The sequence below is a fragment of the Crotalus tigris genome, unplaced genomic scaffold (genome assembly GCF_016545835.1).
Source record: "Crotalus tigris isolate CLP2741 ecotype Arizona unplaced genomic scaffold, ASM1654583v1 scf7180000023625.2024221, whole genome shotgun sequence".
In the NCBI taxonomy this organism is placed as follows: domain Eukaryota; kingdom Metazoa; phylum Chordata; class Lepidosauria; order Squamata; family Viperidae; genus Crotalus; species Crotalus tigris.
The window spans coordinates 183,447-202,471 of record NW_024100087.1 but is presented as its reverse complement, the minus strand read 5'-3'; the positions used below and the strand labels follow the sequence as shown (position 1 = coordinate 202,471).

The 19,025-nt window shown below is 37.5% G+C and overlaps 1 protein-coding gene across 5 annotated transcripts in view; it reads left to right on the top strand.

The window, feature by feature from the left end:
* The window catches only part of PDE5A (phosphodiesterase 5A), a 122,358-nt gene that overhangs the window by 65,623 nt on the left and 37,710 nt on the right, over positions 1–19,025 (top strand). For all 5 annotated transcript variants that reach the window (XM_039320158.1, XM_039320156.1, XM_039320155.1 and 2 more), the window contains exon 3: positions 4,357–4,446. In XM_039320158.1, coding sequence (XP_039176092.1) covers positions 4,357–4,446 — 90 coding nt within the window. The remainder of the gene's footprint in view (positions 1–4,356; positions 4,447–19,025) is intronic.

The following is a 19,025-nucleotide window of genomic DNA, read 5'->3' as shown; positions in this document are numbered from 1 at the left end:
GTGCGCATGTGCGGGTGCTGGCGCGCCAAAAGTAGCAGATTGACCCGGGAAAGGCCTATAAAAGGAGGCCGAGAGTTTTGGGCGTTGCCGCCATATTCCAATGTAAGCTGAACTGAAGAATAAAGGTTTCCTGAGAACTACAACTGTTTCTCGTGTCTTACCATTTCGCGACGGACTCAACACTTTCCATCTTCCTCAGTCTCCTTCAGTTGAGGTTTGTTGGAACAAAATTCTTGATCTACTTTCTTGATACTACAGATTGTTTTGAATACTTCTGTAATTTATCTCTTCAATTTTTTTTCCAATCCATGCAGCTCTAATTTTCACAACATTTTCTCACTGATAATTTGTTACAGTCCTCCCGTTATGTTTTTTTGTATGTTTTCCAGTTCTATAATAGCCAATTTAATGACAGTGACCTGAACTGTATTTATTTATAAAACTATACTTATATATAAACTGTATTTATGTGTGCCTGCCCAATATAATTGTAGTCATCCTGTTATGCATTCTTTCTCTGATACTCCCCAGCACGAACTTAATGTTTTTGGCACTAGGCATTGTAAGTGAACTGATTTACTAGAGGCCCAAATCTCTTTCCTTAACCCCTGTAAATATAAATTCATCCTAGCCCTGTTTATACTGAGCAAAACTTATCTCACATGCTTTGTGCTGGCCCTTCTTCTTATAATGATCTCACAGGATAGCACATCACTAAATCTTAGCCATTCTAGTTAAATACTACGTCCATTTGGAAGTAATGGGTCTCCGGCATAGCAAGAAGTACAAACTTGAATTTAAATTCTTCTACTCAAGATGTTCTATTCCTTCTCTGCATGGTTTATAATTCACACTAGGCCTTACAGTAAAAAGGATTGGGAGACATACAATATATCGATGCAAATATAAAATTAACATAATCTTTGTTAATTTTATGTTTTTCTCCAAATAAAAATAGTACTATAGTAGTACATGACTGAGATAGTTAGCCAATGACCACCACATCACAAGTGTTCCTCTGCAGAACTTTTTAACAACTTTTATTTATTTCTAAAATTAAACAATCCAGATAAAATGTTGAGTGTGACTTTCTGGGAAATTTGATTCAGAACATTTGCTTTGATGAAGCCTGAATACTTTTATTTGGTAGCTTTGAAGAATACAAAACATTGACAGAAGAATTCTTTGTAATATGAAATTAAGAAGTGATATTTTAAGCCAAATACCCATTCAAAACTTTTGTTTAGGAAGCATGAGACAGAAAGAGACTAAATACATATGTTCTTATTCCACAGGAAAAAAAAGATTGGATGTCCATTAGCCTATAAATTGGGAACTTTTGTAAATTAATTATTAATCAGAATAAATGTTTAGATCTACAAAATTAGCTGTGGTGCACAGCGTGGTAAATCTTGTAATTGTTTTGTTAATGAAAAATAAAGGTTAGAAATTAATAAAAGAAGCCATCAATTTTCCAGATTTTCAAAGGCCAAAGAAAGCTTTCATACCAGCTGGTTGAACTGGCTCAGTTCAGATTCTCCCCAAGTGTCACATTATGAACTCTAGAATCAATTTAAAGCAAGTTTTTAGGACTGTTTTCCCTCATTGGATTGTTTGAATATTTTTGGCTGTCAGTATATCTTTGTTATATTTAGTATTTTTTATTTTGCTTTTTTACTTTAATTTAAAATTAAAGACAGTTAGCATACTGACATCAGCCTTTTCAGAGATTGTACCACTTTTAGGATATGGCAATATTCGGGTACCACCAGTCGCCTAGCAGGTGGTACTTGATGCTTGATGCCACTCACTGGACACAGTTGACTCGAGACAGCTGGGTCGGAATGGAACAAGTTGCAGTGGCTAACTCGATGTGGGGACAATTCATTGCCCCACAAACGCCTCACCTACCCAAACTGCTAGCAGCCAAGCGCATGCGTGCGCATGCGTGCACATGTGCACGCACACACACACACACATGCACATACGCACACCACATTCCAGGTTTGGGGACTTTTGTCCACAGAGAAAGGAGAGGGCCTTCTCTCCAAGCCAGGCATGATTGTCAATTTGCTCGCTCAGATATGAATACAGGTCTCCAAGCTTGGAATGTTTCTCTCTCTCTGTGTGTGTGTGTGTGTGTATGTGTGTGTGTAGCCCGCTAAAGAGATGTTCTTTTCCCAATCTCAGACATCATTGGTGTTTCCCTATCTGGTGCCCCCTTCCGGCAAAGCAGGAGGTGGAGGACGTTTGCATGAAGCAGTTTTCTCCGAGTCCAACTTCTGTCTTGACAGATCTCTGGAGAGTAAGAGGAGGCGGCAGGGGAGCAGTGCTCCCGGGTCCTAGAAAGGGAGGCTGGCCCTTCTTGAAAGGGAATTCCCATTTCCAATTGTGCATGGTAAGGATGCTGGCTTGTTGGGGCAGCCTTCTCTCACACAGCTCTCCTGCCACCCCTTCCTCCTCTCCAGCGATTTTCAGGGGAGACAGAGATCTGGAGGGCAAGGTGCAGCCTCCATATTAGCCACTTTTACCTCTCCAAGCCTTCCTCAATTAAATATACATAATATATAAATTAAAACACAGCCAAAAAGAAAACATCGTTAAATCACTAATTATAGCTGTTCACATATTTTCTGGAAAAACCACTTTTATTGATGTTAGGAAGGAAGAGCAAACATTATTAAGGTATTCTTAACAGGAAGGGAATTGAAGACCCCAAAAGGTCTTGTTCTTTCTAATCTGCCTTCCCTTTGAGCCTTTAGTTCTAATTATTTTATTATTATGTATGTAAGAAGAAGATCAAAGGCCTCCATAGCTCAAGATACTCAGAACCCATAAAAAATTAGTTAATCCACAATATTGCCCTATGGAGAATGAAGATAATATTTAGGCCCTGAGAGTGTGCAGGTGTCCAGCCAGAATATTAATGGCATACCTGTCAGCAACTGGAAGTGCATAAGTCCATGTGTTTCCCTTCCCTGTCTCACAGCTCAATCCATACGTTCTTTAATTTTCAGCCACATCTTTTTCTCATAAGCTCTTTAAAAAACCCTCAAGGTATACTGTAATTAGTAGGAAATTCCAGAGTAAAGTTGGGCAGCCTTTGAGTGCCCCTTACAAGCTGCAAATCGGATGTAGTCTCAGCCGCCGCCCCCTTCCTGGGCAAAGCAAGGCTGGAGTGCTAGGCCTTTAGTCAGGGCTGCTGGCATGGTGGCAGGGGGAGGAAGTCTTGCAAGTCTCGCCCCAGCTATGGCAAGGAGCATCAACTATGCCCAAGGGGCAAGGAGAAGGAACCTGAGGGGAGTGGTAGCTGGGCTGCCTTCTGGCCCGCTGGATTCTGGACTTTCCTTTGCGAGCTGAGATGAGCCAGCCGCTCACTGTTTCCAGGGCGGTCCCGGGACAAATGTAAACATCCCACGGGCATGTCTATCTCCTCCTCCTTTTCACTTTGGTATAGCTGCAACTGATTCCTTTCCCCAGGCTGCCTGCAGCTTTCAGAAGCGCCACTCAGCTGGAGCCGGGCGTGGATCCTGGGCATTCAGCAGAGCCCCAGCATCACCATGGCTCCAGCTGGCTCTCCCACAGGTCTGTGCTGCATTGCCGCTGCTTCAACTCATCCCCATGCTACACTATTACACTTTTTTTACAGTGCTTTTCAACCCATCGTAAGCATACCACCTGCCAGGTGCCGACGTACCACCAGTGGTACGTGTACCACCAGTTGGAAAGCCCTGCATTAGGTAACTTGGCCCAAAGCCCAGACAGGCTTTAAGGGTGATAACCAGCACCTTGAATTGTATCTGGAAGCACACTGGCAGCGAATGCAGCTAACATAGCAGTGGTGTTACACGTAGTGAAATCCAACATCCTTTACTAACCATGAAGCTGCATCCTGCACCAATTGAAGCTTCCAATGCTCTTCAAGGGCAGCCTCATGTACAGCACATTACAATAATCCAGATGAGACGTTATTTAAAATAGACTCTATTAAGGAAGCATATTTATAGCTCAGGGTTGAAATAATAGGTCTTTGGTACTCTCTAAGCTTGGTTGTTTTCTTGCTGACTAGCACTGTTGATGTTACCTAATTTGGGTAAAGAATTGAATACAAGAAAACAACCAAACTCAGAGAGCAACAAAGACCCGCCAAAGTAGACTCCATACAGACCTTTAGAAATTAGTTTTTTTAAAAGACAGAAATTCCTAAATATATTGAATCTTCTTATCATCTGTCTCAGAATGCAAATATAATTTTCAGAAGGAATTGTTAGATATCCCATAGTTTTATGAAATAAATAAATGAGAACAATTTTTGAGAGGGTATGTGCACAGTTACATATTTTCTTTCTTTGGCAGGATCCCCGATTCAATGCTGAAGTGGACCAAATCACAGGCTATAAAACACAAAGCATCCTTTGTATGCCAATAAAGAACCATAGAGAAGAGGTAAATTTGAGCATCTTCCTTTTATTCCATTGTAACATTTCTAGCTTTTGATTATTTAAACTGTTTGTTCTTTTGCATGCCTTATTAAAAAGTTTATCTGCATATATTCCACAGAGTACCTTTGATCTGCTCCATAAAGTATGAAGAATTGGTATACAGCCAGTTTCTCCTTTCAGTGTTGTCATTTTCCAAATAGCATTAGCCATTTTTGGCAATGTCAGAGGGTCTGTATTTTCCTTCTGTAAATATACAAGCTTGTTTAATTCATCTTGCTTTTAGTTCAACAAATTTGGTATTCCAGTGTAGTTTTATATAAGTTACTGAGAAATCAGTAGACTATAAACCTGATACAATTAAAAAGGATTATTTTAGAATCTTCAGCATTCATTAGAAGCTAATATTCCCTAGTCAAACTGGTGACATAAACATATAGCATCATTGTCTTCAGTGGGGTGGGAGGATATCACATATACACAAAGGCTTCCATGTGAACTAAAATCTTCCTTCACCAGGTTTGCAGCTCACATGGAATCAGCCCCAGAAAAAGCTAGGTTTGTGTTGTAAGCACAGAGATGGTCTTGTCACCTACTTGACCAGCTTTATAGGCAAGTGGAGAACTGTTCACTATTTCTGACCTGTTGGACTGAAGGCATAAAGATGACTTCTGGGCAAGTTTTGGTCCATTTGTAATACAATAGTTTCTGTAAACCATGATGACAGTATTTCTAAATACTTAGCTATAAACTAAGTACTGTTTTAAAATTGTTAAAACAGCAGCAAATCCTTTACTATAGAATTATTATTTATTAAATTTTACTTGCTGAAACTAGCCTGGGAATAAAGTGATTTGATGGCTCGGGCACACAAATGGACTTTTCTTTCTTTATTCCCTTAGAGATTGCAATGCAAGACTGAGACTTTCTGGGAAGTATTAGAGAAAGATACTCTAAAATAATAATATAATCACCTGGTGCTTTCTTGAGGCATGAAATTTCACCAGGCTGGAGAGTTTTGGTGAGGACTGTGGCTAATCCATTAGCCAGGCATTCTTGAAGGCTGAAACAGCCTTCTCCAAAACATGACACAATGCAATGTAATGTTACCAAATTGTTTAGTTCACACAAATTGCTTCATTAAAGTGAAACTTTGTTGCTTCATGCATGCCTGTTGCATTGCAGCAATTATTCCCTGAAATTGCAATGAAGTTGACCAAAACAATTCAAGATGGAAGTAAATTGTGTTCAATTCATTATCCTAGTGCAAAATAGGAAAGGTGCATCTGTGGGCAACTTTCGTTATTTCTGCCAGACTGGTTTTGTTTATTCACTTAGATCATGTAGCTCTTTTAAAAATGAGAAATATATTTGTTCTTTGTCCCAAAAGTACTTTTCAAAAGGCAACTGGACCTTTCACTTCTCCTCCAAGAAGCTTCTTTAGTTCTGACTGTCAAAACTGAAGAAGCTTCTTGGATGAAAAGCGAAACAAAGTCCAGTTGCCTTTTGGAAAAGCACTTTTGAGACAACCATGACCTGGATAATTGAGAATCTCCATAGGTTTTTGTTCTTTGCTAAAAAACAAAGCTGCAACCTCGCTCATCATTTTTATTCTAATCATGTCTTTGGGACTTTTCCAGGCCATAAGCGATTTCAAGAAAATAAAACATGGGATTGGTTGCAATCTCATTTTGTTTGGAAAAGTGCCCGTATGCCAAAATTAAAAAAAAAAAAAATACCTTGGCAATCATTAAAACTGGCCCCAAATCAACGAAAACAACTGAGTTTACCAGAATTGGGAATGTTGCCTGACTTCAAAACTCTAGGACAGGAGGTCCATGTTTTTTTCAGTCTATCCTTTATTCAGATAAGTGACTGAAACAAAACAAGAATGTGTCAAGGTCTTCAATCTGCAAGTCTATGTTTATGATAGTTTAAAGTTTATGGTAGCTTAAATTTCTGACTTTAACAATCTTTGGTGTAGGGCAGTTTTTTCTTTCCTTTCCAATAATCCCAAAGGAATCAAAGTCTAATATATCTGAACCGTACTATGTTGGGGAACTGATTAATAGCAGATATCTAACAGATATCGTCTTTTTAATTGGTGGAAAAACTGATGACATTTTTAGAGTGAAATATTTGAATAGTTTAAATTAATTACTCAGTTTGATATAGATTTGACAGTCAGATCATTTGCCTTCCTAAGTATAAGAAGAGTACGTTACTTTTTGTATATTTTTGAAAGGAAGCATTTTGGAAAGTTTTGTAGGGAAAGCTTTTTCTTTCCATCTGGCCTTTCAACTACTCTATTACCAGAAGGTTTTCATCATTCTAACCATAATAACTAACTGACATATATCTGGAATGAGGCATGATTCCTAAATCAGCCCCTAAATTATAATATACTTTAGCAATCTTTTCTACTACTGCCACTATCATATAAGAAAACTCTAGTTTGTTGTCTCCATCATACCAGAAACAAAAAGCCTAGACAATGTCCAGTATTATGAAGAATTAAAGGAAGTTGCTTCGGTGCAGCCTGTCACTAGTGCAATCCAAAGATATTATGCCTTTCAGCAATTGCTAATCAACTACAAGCATATTTTCACTGTCACACCTCCTTAACAAGTGATGCCTCAGTGGCTTGGCCATCTGGGTGCATGCAATGCCAACAACTTCATGTGCTGTGCATTTGGTCATAACAAGTGCTGGAGGCAATAACCTTGTAGCATATGGAGAACTATGTGTTTTAAAAACAAACAAAACTATGCCTATATTTTGTTTTTTAGTGAAGAGAAAAAACAAGAATGGTACACACTTTGAAGAAACAAGAATAAAAATGGAATATCAGATAAATCTGGTTCTATCTGCATCATACTTTTTTCCTCATGACTAGCATAATCAGGGCTTTTTTTCTCATAGGATGCCCAGAACGGAGTTCCGGCACCTTTTTTGGATAGAACCTTGTAGGGTGGGCAAGGTGGGTTATATGATGTGTGTGAGTTCCGGCACCTTTTTTTTTTTTTTTTTTAAGAAAAAAAGCACTGAGCATAATAATGCATAAAGTAAACCTAAGCATGTGATGTCTAGCATGGCATTTTGTTATGCAGTATATTATTGTAGTTCCTAAATACTGTCCTTCAAGTTATTAAAGCCTGACCTCAATACCTGGGAAGATTCTGGAAAAGATAATCAAACAACCAATCAGCGAATACCTAGAGGCAAACAAAGTCATTACTAAAAGCCAACATGAGTTTGTCAAAAACAGATCATGCCAGACAAATTTTATTGCATTCTTTGACCAAATGACAAAATTAGTGGATCAGAGGAATGCTGTGGATATAATTTACTTGGACTTCAGTAAGACATTTGATAAAGTATATCACAATCTACTACTTGATAAGATAGAAAAATGTGGGTTAGACAGCATCACCACCAGATGGATCCGTGGCTGGCTGACCGGCCGTACTCAGCGTGTGGTCCTCAATGGAACCGCATCTACATGGAGGGAAGTGTGTACTGGGGTGCCCCAGGGCTCTGTTCTGGGCCCAGTGCTCTTCAACATCTTCATCAATGATTTGGACGAGGAGATAGATGGGGAAATCATCAAATTTGCAGACAACACCAAGCTGGCAGGAATAGCCAACACTCCAGAAGACAGGCTTAGGATAAAGGAGGATCTGGACAGACTTGAACACTGGGTGCTATCTAACAAAATGAAATTCAATGGTGAAAAAAGTAAGGTTCTACATTTAGGCAAGAAAAAACAAATGTACAGGTATAGTATAGGGGTACCTTGCTCAATAGTAGTAACTGTGAGAGAGATCTCGGAGTCCTAGTGGACAATTACTTAAATATGAGCCAGTAGTGTGCTGCAGCTGTCAAAAAGGCCAACACAGTGCTGCATTAACAGAGGGATAGAATCAAGATCACGTGAAGTATTAATACCACTTTACAATGCCTTGGTAAGGCCACATTTGGAATACTGCACCCGTTTTGGTCACCACAATGTAAAAAAGATGTTGAGACTCTAGAAAGAGTACAGAGAAGAGCAACAAAGATGATTAGGGGACTGGAGGTTAAAACATAAGGAAAGGCTGCTGGAATTGGGTATGTCTAGTTTAATGAAGAGAAGGACGAGGAGGGACATGATAGCAGTGTTCCAATATCTCAGGGGCTGCCACAAAAAAGAGGGAGTCAAGCTATTTTCCAAATCGCCTGAAGGCAGGACAAGAAGAAAGGGATGGAAACTAATCAAGGAAAGAAGCAACCTAGAACTAAGGAGAAACTTTCTGACAGTTAGAACAATTAATCGGTGGAACAACCTGCCTCCAGAAGTGGTGAATGCGCCAACACTGGAAGTTTTTAAGAAGCGACTGGACAGCCATTTATCTGAAATGGTATAGGGTTTCCTGCCTGAGCAGGGGGTTGGACTAGATGACCTCTAAGGTCCCTTCCAACTTTATTATTATTATTATTATTATTATTATTATTATTATTATTATTATTATTATTATTATTATTATTTCAAATTTTGGAAGTATTAATGAAACAGCTGGAAAATCTAAATATTTAATATTAAAGAATCATTTCAAAAAATTATTTTTGAAATGCTAATTCTGTTAATTGTTGTGGACATTTATTTATTGCATTTTCTTTTACCCAAGCATGCCTGTTTATTCTTAATGTCATATGAAGAACCCATCCATATTTTCAGTTTTTTTTTGTCCCAGTGCCTGTATGATGCTTTTGAAGGAGTTTCTTCAAACTTTTATTTTTATAAAATCATAATTAACAGTCTCTAGACAGCTTGTGCTCATTGGATCATTGCTTCAGAGATAATGTGTTATATAAACAAAGAAAAGAATGTCTATGGGTGGGCAAAAAAAGCAGTGGGAACCAGAGCTATTTCTAACTTCTTGCCAACTTCCCAATTGAGTTTCCTTTGGAAAGCTGGCAGGGAGTATAAAAATTTTCCTTCCTTCCTTCCTTCCTTCCTTCCTTCCTTCCTTCCTTCCTTCCTTCCTTCCTTCCTTCCTTCCTTCCACCAGGAATAATGCACAAGAGCCCTCCCTTCCCCTTCCATTCTTCTCTTCCCTTCCCCGGAGAAAGGTAGATTGCTGTTGGTGTGTTGGAGGGAGCCATGGATTGTGAGATTGGCTGGCAAACTGTCATGGAACTTCGAAAATGAAGATCATGTGACCATAGCAGCATCACAGCCACTGTCAATGCACTGAAGTAGCCACAACTTCCCCAAATTTGATTTCCTAGGAGTTGAAAACATTGGGTCCTGGATTTTGGACATATTTTAAGTTAGCCCATACAAGATGCCTTAGCCCCAAAATTGCTATCCTCTGATGCACCATTTCACTCAGTTTAAAATCATGACAAGAAGAGTTTTAGTGTTATATAGATTCTTCTATTCTCCATATTGGAGAACAGCAGGTTAACTGGCTTCAAAGTCATAATGTTACAATGTAATGCCCCATTATCTTTTTCTTTTAAATAAAGTGGAGATGTACTTATTGTTAATTATTATTATTAATTATCTTTCCAAGAAAAATGAAAAGATGGCACTTTCTTTAGTGTCAATGGTCTAGAATGCCCTCCATAAAAGATATTCGAATAGTTTTTTTCTGACTGACTATGAAGCAAGCTTAAAAAAAATATTCAGTTCTCACTGAACCTTGCATGCCTTTCACCTGTTTAAGTTAATTGTTTCTCTTGTCAGTTGCATTTTGTCAAATGCTATTGTGCCTGACATTTTATTGTGCTTCTACCCCTCCCCCCATTTTATTTCGAGAATCCTTCATGACCTTTTGGGGGGCTGAAGAACAAAGTAAACATAATTTTATAAGTACAGTATATTTGTATCCCACCTGTTTTTCTTTTGAACATCTACAGAACATGCAGTTTCACTGAATATTGGCAATAGCTTTGAAAACCTTTGATATGGTGGGTACTCAGGAACTCACCAAGAATCAGAGAATGGGATATGTGAGCCTTATTCACTGGAACAGACAACTGTTCTTTGCTCAGTTTTGTAAGAAGAACTTACAAAAAGTTTAATTTACAAAAAGTTTAAAACATTTTAAGAACAGTAGAGAGGTTTCTGTGAGCAACATGGACTGTAGCATTGCCCGTTCTGCTGAATCAATTTGAAACATGTCTCTTCATTTTGTATAAATGCCTTTATAGCTCTTTGTTCAGAACTTGCTTTTTGACAAAAGTCCAAACATTTATTTATCTTGTTTATTTTTCTTTGTTGAATCATACTTTAACCTGGCATGGATGCAATGGAATATTAAAATATAGTATACAAACATAAACAGATCATGAAAATAATACTGATTTTGCAGTTAAAGCAATTATTTTATTTTTTAATGTCTGACCACAGTGAGGAGAGTGTTTGATTATTATTTAGGAAACAGAAACAAAAAGAGGTGAGGTTAGAATGTGCTCCCTAGAGAGCAGACAAAATGAAGCTGAAAATACATGTCTTTATGCGTTCTCATATTCGGTAGGATATAAAAAAGAAGGAAAACTGTCTAGAATTCCCTCTAGAGTGACGTGATGAGGAAAGAAAATTCCTTGAAAGATTATCATTAATATATAGCTAATTGGTTTGAACAATGTGTTCAAATTTAATCTGCAACAGGACCATAGCAGCAATGCAGCTCTAAAAAACAGTGCAATTTAAAACTGAATGCAAATTTAATTTTAAAAGAGACAAAGATGCATTTCTTTTCCCTGGAAGCATTCTTGGATTTAGCAAACTTTTTCCCTGATTTGTCTTTATTGAAGTCATCTCAGGAAGTAACAAAATTAAAAACAGACATTTAGCTTAGCTGAGCTTAGCTCAGTAATAACACAGGGGAAAAAAAGGACAGATGCTCCCTCTGGAATTAGAAGAAATTTTCACAGAATGAAATCTGAGATCTGTATGTACAAGAATGCAACAAGAAACATCCAAATAAAATAAAACGTCGAATTCATCTAGCAGTGCTAAAGAAATGTGGAGGAAGGCTTTTGGGGAATAGAGGAAAATGGTGTGGGGGTTTTTTAGTTGTTTTTTTCGGGGGTAGTGGTAAAAAGTTAGCTTCCTTATTTTAAGCAAAAACATAATAAGTGGCATTACTCCATAGCATATGATACACAATGAAAAACTTCGTTTTTTGAAGCAAATGAAACTTCTGAAAAATAACAGTGAAAAACACTGCACTTAGGGAAAAAGAAAAAAAACAGTTATTATTGCTTGGTGGACATTTCTATCAGGAAGCTAAAAATAACTTTTCAAAGAAGACATTTCTGGACTGCCTAACTACATTTAATATTAAATGAAGACAAAATTAAGCTATTTTCAGAAAATCAGCTTGTATTCTATTAACAGGACTGCTGAGTAAAAATGTGGAATATAAACAGAAATGATGACAATTATGGGTGTTTTGATGAGCAGGAAAGAACACTAACACAAATCTAGGCTTTGTGCCCTCACTCCACTTGTACTGGAGTGGGAGCAATGAGGGAGAGATCCCAGATAATAACATTTAAATAAACTTAAATAATTACATAGGTCACACAATGATACTGCCCTGTTAACAAAATAGTAGCTTAGTATTAAACTGTAGAAGAAAAAAATAAAATGGGTGGAATAAAAAAGATTGCAAAATTGCATTTTGCCTTTAGCAGTCTTGTCTCTTGCTCAATATTCTGCTTTAGAATCACTTTAGAAAACTCTTAGGATATAATAGATTAAATATATAACAAAGAGTCACTAAAAAAATAGAAACAGTTCTAGGCCTGGTCAATGTGACATGAGGGTAAACAATTTTGACCATGGTCTTCTATGCTACACTGTTTGTTCCATTAAGGTCATGCTTCAAATCAAATGAAATCTTTATTACAGTCATAGACCAGTATAATTTTAATCATGCATCTTCACTGTAAGCATTTTCTCTCTCCTCTGTTCTGTGACTTATGTGCCAGCCTCACTAGTTAGATTAAACCAGGAAAACAACTCCGCAGAAAGGTTAAATCAGAAATCAAATAAATAAATAAATACAAATAACAAACAAATAAATAAAACTACATTTACTGAGATTGGCTATTATAACAGATTCTTGCAAGTCTGATTATAAATATGATCTTCCTCATAAAATCTTGATTTTCTGAAAAAAATTCCAAATGATCAAATTAATCAAATTGTAATGGACTTTACATTGGAATCTGCAGAGAATCTGGCAGCCTTCTCAGAGTACACTAAGCATATTTAAAGCTTGCCATGAATTTGGACACCTGGATTATATCTTGACAAATAACATTGGTTATTTTCACAACAGTTCAGCTGAGATAATAAATCTTTTAAAGTAGAATAATGCTAGGAACAATCATACGAGAATGTACTCAAGGTCATCCTCATTTTGCCACAAGCCATCCTATAACAAATCCAAGTGTCTACGCTTGAATTCAAACAATAAATGAAACTGCATAGGTTTTACACTCTAATAGTAATTCTTCTCCTCTTCCTCCAGCTGAATGGATTTTTAGTTTAAATTAACATACACCCTTATCCCCCCCCCTTTTTTTTTTTTTTTTTTTTTTTTACTGTTTCCTCACAGCTCTTTAACAAATGCAAGTTCCCCTTTCAGGGTAGGAACTCTTTGTCTAGAGTGAGAGTGTTCTTTTTTTGGATTCTTTAGAGAGTCAGGGATACAATTGAAAGGCTTCAGTTTTCTGTGGTTTAGAACTAATAAACATGAAAAATACAATGTTGTGAGCCAACAGCTGCAAGTTAACTGTGAACTGGTAGACTTCTAACAAACACACTGGGGAAGTTAGAAACTTGCTTCTGTTGTAGGTACTTGCAATGTTCATTTCAGTTGAACACCTCTCGTCATGTTTCTAATTCTTGACAAGGCAATTTATTGGGAGTGGAAAAGCAATGAAACGTACATGGTGATACCGCAGTGCAAGTCTATAAAAGTTATGTACTTCTGTTCCTGACATTAAGATACAAATACAAAAAGCCAGAGTTGGTGTTGTGATGTCACACTGCATGTTGCACATTTTATCATTTTCATGTCATTGCAATTACTGACAACTACAGATTTCTTGGTGAAAGAGCCATTTTGCACTTAACACTAATATAATAATTGCACTTAACAAGAATCGGTTTCTGGACTAATCTTTGCTATAGTAAACTGCCCAGGTGTCCCCCCAAGACGAGTATGTGACTAGGTCTTTTGGAAAACCATTCCATTTGTAATAGGTGTGGGTGCAACATGTATAAGATCTGAATATTTGTTTGCTTGGATATTACTTCAGAGAAAATGGAACAAATTGCAGTGTATGAAGCATTTAGCAAGCTGTAAATGTACAATAACGGGAGTTTGATGGAAGGCTGAGGGATGATTTTTTTACGATATGCAGAATTATCTGTTCTATGTGGTGTCTGCTTTATGGAGATAAAAAAGAATTTAACACATAGTGATCTGAAATGTATGTTCTTTGAGCTGTAATATAAAATAAAGAAACTTTATTTCTATTAAAGTGGTTTAGGCAAATCCTGTTTAGGGAGTTTAGGAGCAACATTTTTCATGCACATTATTTTTTTAGCACAATCATCGCCCAGGTTTGAATATATTTTTAAGCGATATGACTTTTTGAGAAGCTCAGAGGAATTTACCCTTAACCATGAAAAACTAAAGTTGTGTTTTATGCAATAGATATGAAAATAAGAGGGTTTTTTAAAATGATTTCAATGATAACCCCACATTTGTTCTGCCAGTACCTTAGAAGACTGGTGTGAGCTATAAATCATCATTTAACCACCGAGATATTGAAAATATTTTTCCATTTTTACAACTTGCCTATTGGAGCTTTGGTGCTTAATGGATGAACACACTTTTCCATATCTGTGCCTAGCAAAAGATCTTTTCTTGAGGTCCCCGTTAATCGTGGAAGGCTCTTTTCCTGTTTCATATCCCTTCCAAACTTCAGTGGCCACAAGTAATTCTATTTCGGGTGAACTCTGGGCAAAAATGTGCTGCTAATATGCTAAGTCACTAGACTGAATTATAACTTTATTTATTGTATGTATTTTTGTGGCTTCTCAACGACTCATAACTCATGAGCAAGAATAAACAACCCCCCTCCGGTTGTGGTTAGACATCTCTGTTATTGGAACTGGGGTTCTAGCCATTTGGACTCTATATGAGGAACACAGAAAATTGCTCGTATCTTCAAATTTCTACATATGTATTTTTAAAATTACATTTTTAAATTGTATCCTCAGCAGCCAACAAAAGCTATATATACTAAAAACGTTAATTAAAATTTATCATAAAAATAAGGTAGTCCTGAAAAAAACAAAAAATCTTCTCATAAACTTTGGCAGATGGAAACAAAATATATCATTAAAACCCCAATAATAAAAAGTAGTCTTAATTGCCCATCCAAAACTGAGCATGGTAGGAAATGATTTATTTCCACTGGGAGGGATTTCCTCAAAATAGGCATGTAGGTAGGCAGTGTGGGAGCAAGTGCCAATGACAATATATGTTGTGGTGCATACTGAATCTATTTCATATCAATGTATATGATGTCATGATAAACAGTCCATCATTTTAATCAGGAAGAGATGCCTGTGTTCCTCAGAAGTGTGCTATTACAGAAAAAGGATTTTTCCAAATATCTGGTGATCCAACTTCTCTAGTTAGAGGTTGACAATCTTTTAAATAATCCTAGTGCAATCACAGTCTTACACAATGGCCTAAATATCTCCTAAATTTTAAAATACTTTCACTCTTCTGAATATGTGAAACCTCAAGGGATTTGACCAGTTTTTCAGACTAACATCAAAATCTTGTGAAAGGTAGTGATCTTGTTTAATCATTTAAAATTTTGTAATCTATTTAATTTTTATTTTAGAATGTTACATGTGCTATTTTAGAGTATATCAAATGCTTTGTTACTCCAGAACTGTCAAGTTATGGTATTGTACTTGACACAGAAGAATGCACGACAGGATGATTAAAGATTATAATAAATTTCCACTAACTATATCAGTGGTTCTCAACCTGTGAGTCGCGACCCCATTTGGGGTCGAACAACCATTTCACGGGGGTTGCCAAACAACGCAGTCCACCATTTTTTCCCCCTTTTCCTTAGCTGTGCTACTCCTTTTTATTCTATTGGCTTTTGAAAGCCAATAGAATAGACTCTCTTGAATAGAATCTAATTCTATTGGCTTTCAAAAATCAATAGGAATTGTCCAGGCTGTCTCTGGCCTGCTGAACCCGCCAAAAGTCCCATTCTGCAAACGGTGCTGCAAGTTGTCTGCAGCGAAGGTGAGCTGTCTGGAAGTTTCCACCCCTCCCTGCTGAGCAACACTAAAAATGTAAGTAAAAGAGGGCCAGAGGTGGGAGGCCGGCGGGTGCAGGGAGGGTTGCTGGCGCGTGTGGGGCCCAGCGGGTGCCTTACCTCCCTTGGGCTGGGCCAGCTGGTGGCCCAGCCGGTGGTTGGCCTGCACTGTCTCTGCCGCTTGCCAGCTACGCCTCGGCCGGCACAGGGGGCGGTACCACACATGCGCGGCACTCCTGGGCAGGGAAAGTCCTCGACTTACGACCGGTTAGGTAGTCCTCAACTTAACAACCGGTTGGGGGTCGTGGCATTAAAAAGGTTGAGAACCACTGAACTATAGATCTACTTTTTTCAACATATTTTATGTTTTTCCATAGGCGTGTGAAATTCTGCAATAAAACAACCATTTCACATATATATTAATTCTTCCATTTTTAAAAGTGAAATGTTTAATTGAATCGTAGATTTATATATGGGTTTAATTAAAACATAATGGAGGCCCATTTTATATACTGATCCTATACTTCCTGGTGCTTAAATCTTTTGGTTAGTCATATCTTTTAGTCTTCTATTTATATGATGATGGATCATTCAGTTTCAGATCTGCCATTCCTAGATATACTTTCAAGAAAATCAGTATTTGTTCCATAACAAATACTGCAATCATTTTGCCCTGCAGTTCAGTTGTAATTCAAAAGAGTAAATTTTCCATGCCTGCTGTGAATCATGGGAATTAAATACATCTAAGAGGTATCTGCTTGGGAAAGGGTGCACTATATCTGCAGTCACACACTGCTGGACCTTGCAGAAGAAATACTCTCTAGGTCATTGTTTATCAACCTTGGCAGCTTTAAGATGTCTGGACTTCAACTCCCAGAATGCTGGCTGGGAAATTCTGGAAGCTGAAATCCAGACATCTTAAATTTTTTCAGACTGATAAACACTGCACCTTGATCCAAAGAAAATGTCCATTATGTACTCTAATTTACAGCCGAAATGCTGGAGATGTGGACACTTGGATGCTACTTATTATCATATCTGGTGGACGTGTAAGCATATAAAAGCTTTTTGGATTAAGATATGGTGGAATATTCAGAGAATTTTTAGAAGGAGGGTAAAATTTACTCCGCAATTATTTTTATTAGGTATTGTTACTGATTGTGATGCTAGGGAGGTTATATTGATGCTAAATTTGATTACAGCCGCTAGGCTGTTAATAGGACAATATTGGAAGAAGGAATCCTTGCCTAATTTACAAGAGTGGTTTTATAAAGTTTCGTATTTGGCAGAAATGGCAAAGATTTCGGCTTTTTTAAAGGAGCAATCTCAAGAGAAATTTTTTGCGGTATGGGAAAAATGGATAAATTTTATGCAACATAATTTGGATATGGAAAAATATTATTTAGCCTTTTTATAATTTGTAATGATTGTTTTTTTTTCTTCTTTCTTTCTTTCTTCTTCTGTATTATTATTTATATACTTTTTTATATATGTTTTATTTTTCGCCTATCTCTTTCTTTTTTCTTTCTCTCTTTTCTCTTTCCCTTTTTTCTTCTTCCCTTTTTTTTTTTTTATATATATTATTTACTTTAAAGTTTATGTTACGTATATGGATCATCGCACAGTCAGCCAGATGTTCAGACTGGATTTGGCATTTTGTCTACCTATCGAGTCCTTACCCAGGACCTGGGATAGGCAGATGTGGATGTTTGATGGTATTACAGATATCGTCGCAGGATGGAAGCAGTTCCTAATAAGGCCGCCTTTTGCAATTGACTAATAGCGAATTTGTCAATGCCAATGGTGTTCAAGTGGTGCTCCAGTTGTTTTGGGATTGCACCCAAGGAGCCTATGACTATTGGTACTACCCTTGCTTGCTTTTGCCACAGTCTTTCTATTTCTATTTGTAGGTCTTTGTATTTTGTTATCTTCTCCAGTTCTTTCTCTTCTATTCTGCTGTCTCCAGGCACTGCCACGTCCACTATCCAGACTTTTTTGTCTTTCTTATCGACAATTGTTAAGTCTGGGGTGTTATGTTGCAGGTGCTTGTCTGTTTGAATTCTGAAGTCCCAGAGCAGTTTAATTTTATCATTTTCTATGACTTTCTCTATTTTATGATCCCACCAGTTTTTGCTTACAGGCAAATGATATTTTTTGCAGATCTTCCAATGCACCATTGTTGCTACTTTGTCATGCCGCTGCTTGTAATCAGTCTGTGCAATCTTCTTGCAACAGCTTACCAAGTGGTCCACTGTTTCTTCAGCTTCTTTGCATAGGCGGCACTTACTGTCTGTTGCTGTCTTCTCAATTTTGACTTTGTATGCATTTGTCCTTAAGGCTTGGTCTTGTGCAGCCAGAATTAGTCCCTCGGTCTCTTTCTTCAATTTTCCTGCTCTTAGCCATTGCCAGGTTTTATTATTATCTGCTTTCCCAGCTATTTTTTTCATGTATTGGCCATGTAGTGCTTTGTCTTCCCATGCCTCTATTCTGTTCTTCATTTGGTCTTTCTTGTAGGCCAGTTTGGTCTCTCCAGTAGTTAGTAAGCCTTCCTGATATACTAATTTCAGTGCATCTTCATCATTGTTCTTCAGATATTCTTCCAAAGCCATTTTTTCTTCTTCAACCATCTGATGTACTTGTAGCATTCCACGCCCACCTATTTGCCTTGGTAGATAAAGTCTATCAATGTCACTGCGTGGATGAAGGGCATGATTCATTGTCATTATTTTTCTGGTCTGCCTATCCATTGCTTTTAGTTCTGCTTGAGTCCAGTCCACTATTCCAGCTGTGTACCTAATGACTGGGATTGCCCAGGTGTTGATTGCCTTTATGGTATTTCCTCCATTGAGTTTGGATTTTAAGATCTTCTTCACTCTCTTGATGTATTCACCTCTAATCTTTTTCTTGACTTCAGTGTGCTTGATGTTGTCAGCTTGAAGGATACCCAAGTATTTGTAGTACTCTTCCTCATCCAGACTCTTAATGTTATTTTCGTGGGGCATCTTGATTCCTTCAGTTTTCACTATTTTTCCTTGTTTGATAGTAAGTGTGGCACATTTGTCCAAGCCAAACTCCATTACAATATCTTGGCTATATATACGGACAGTGTTGAGCAGCGATTCTATTTCAGATGATGTTTTTCCATACAGCTTCAGATCATCCATATAAAGGAGGTGGGATAGTCTGGCAGATGTTTTTGATGTTTGATAGCCATGTCCTGAGTTA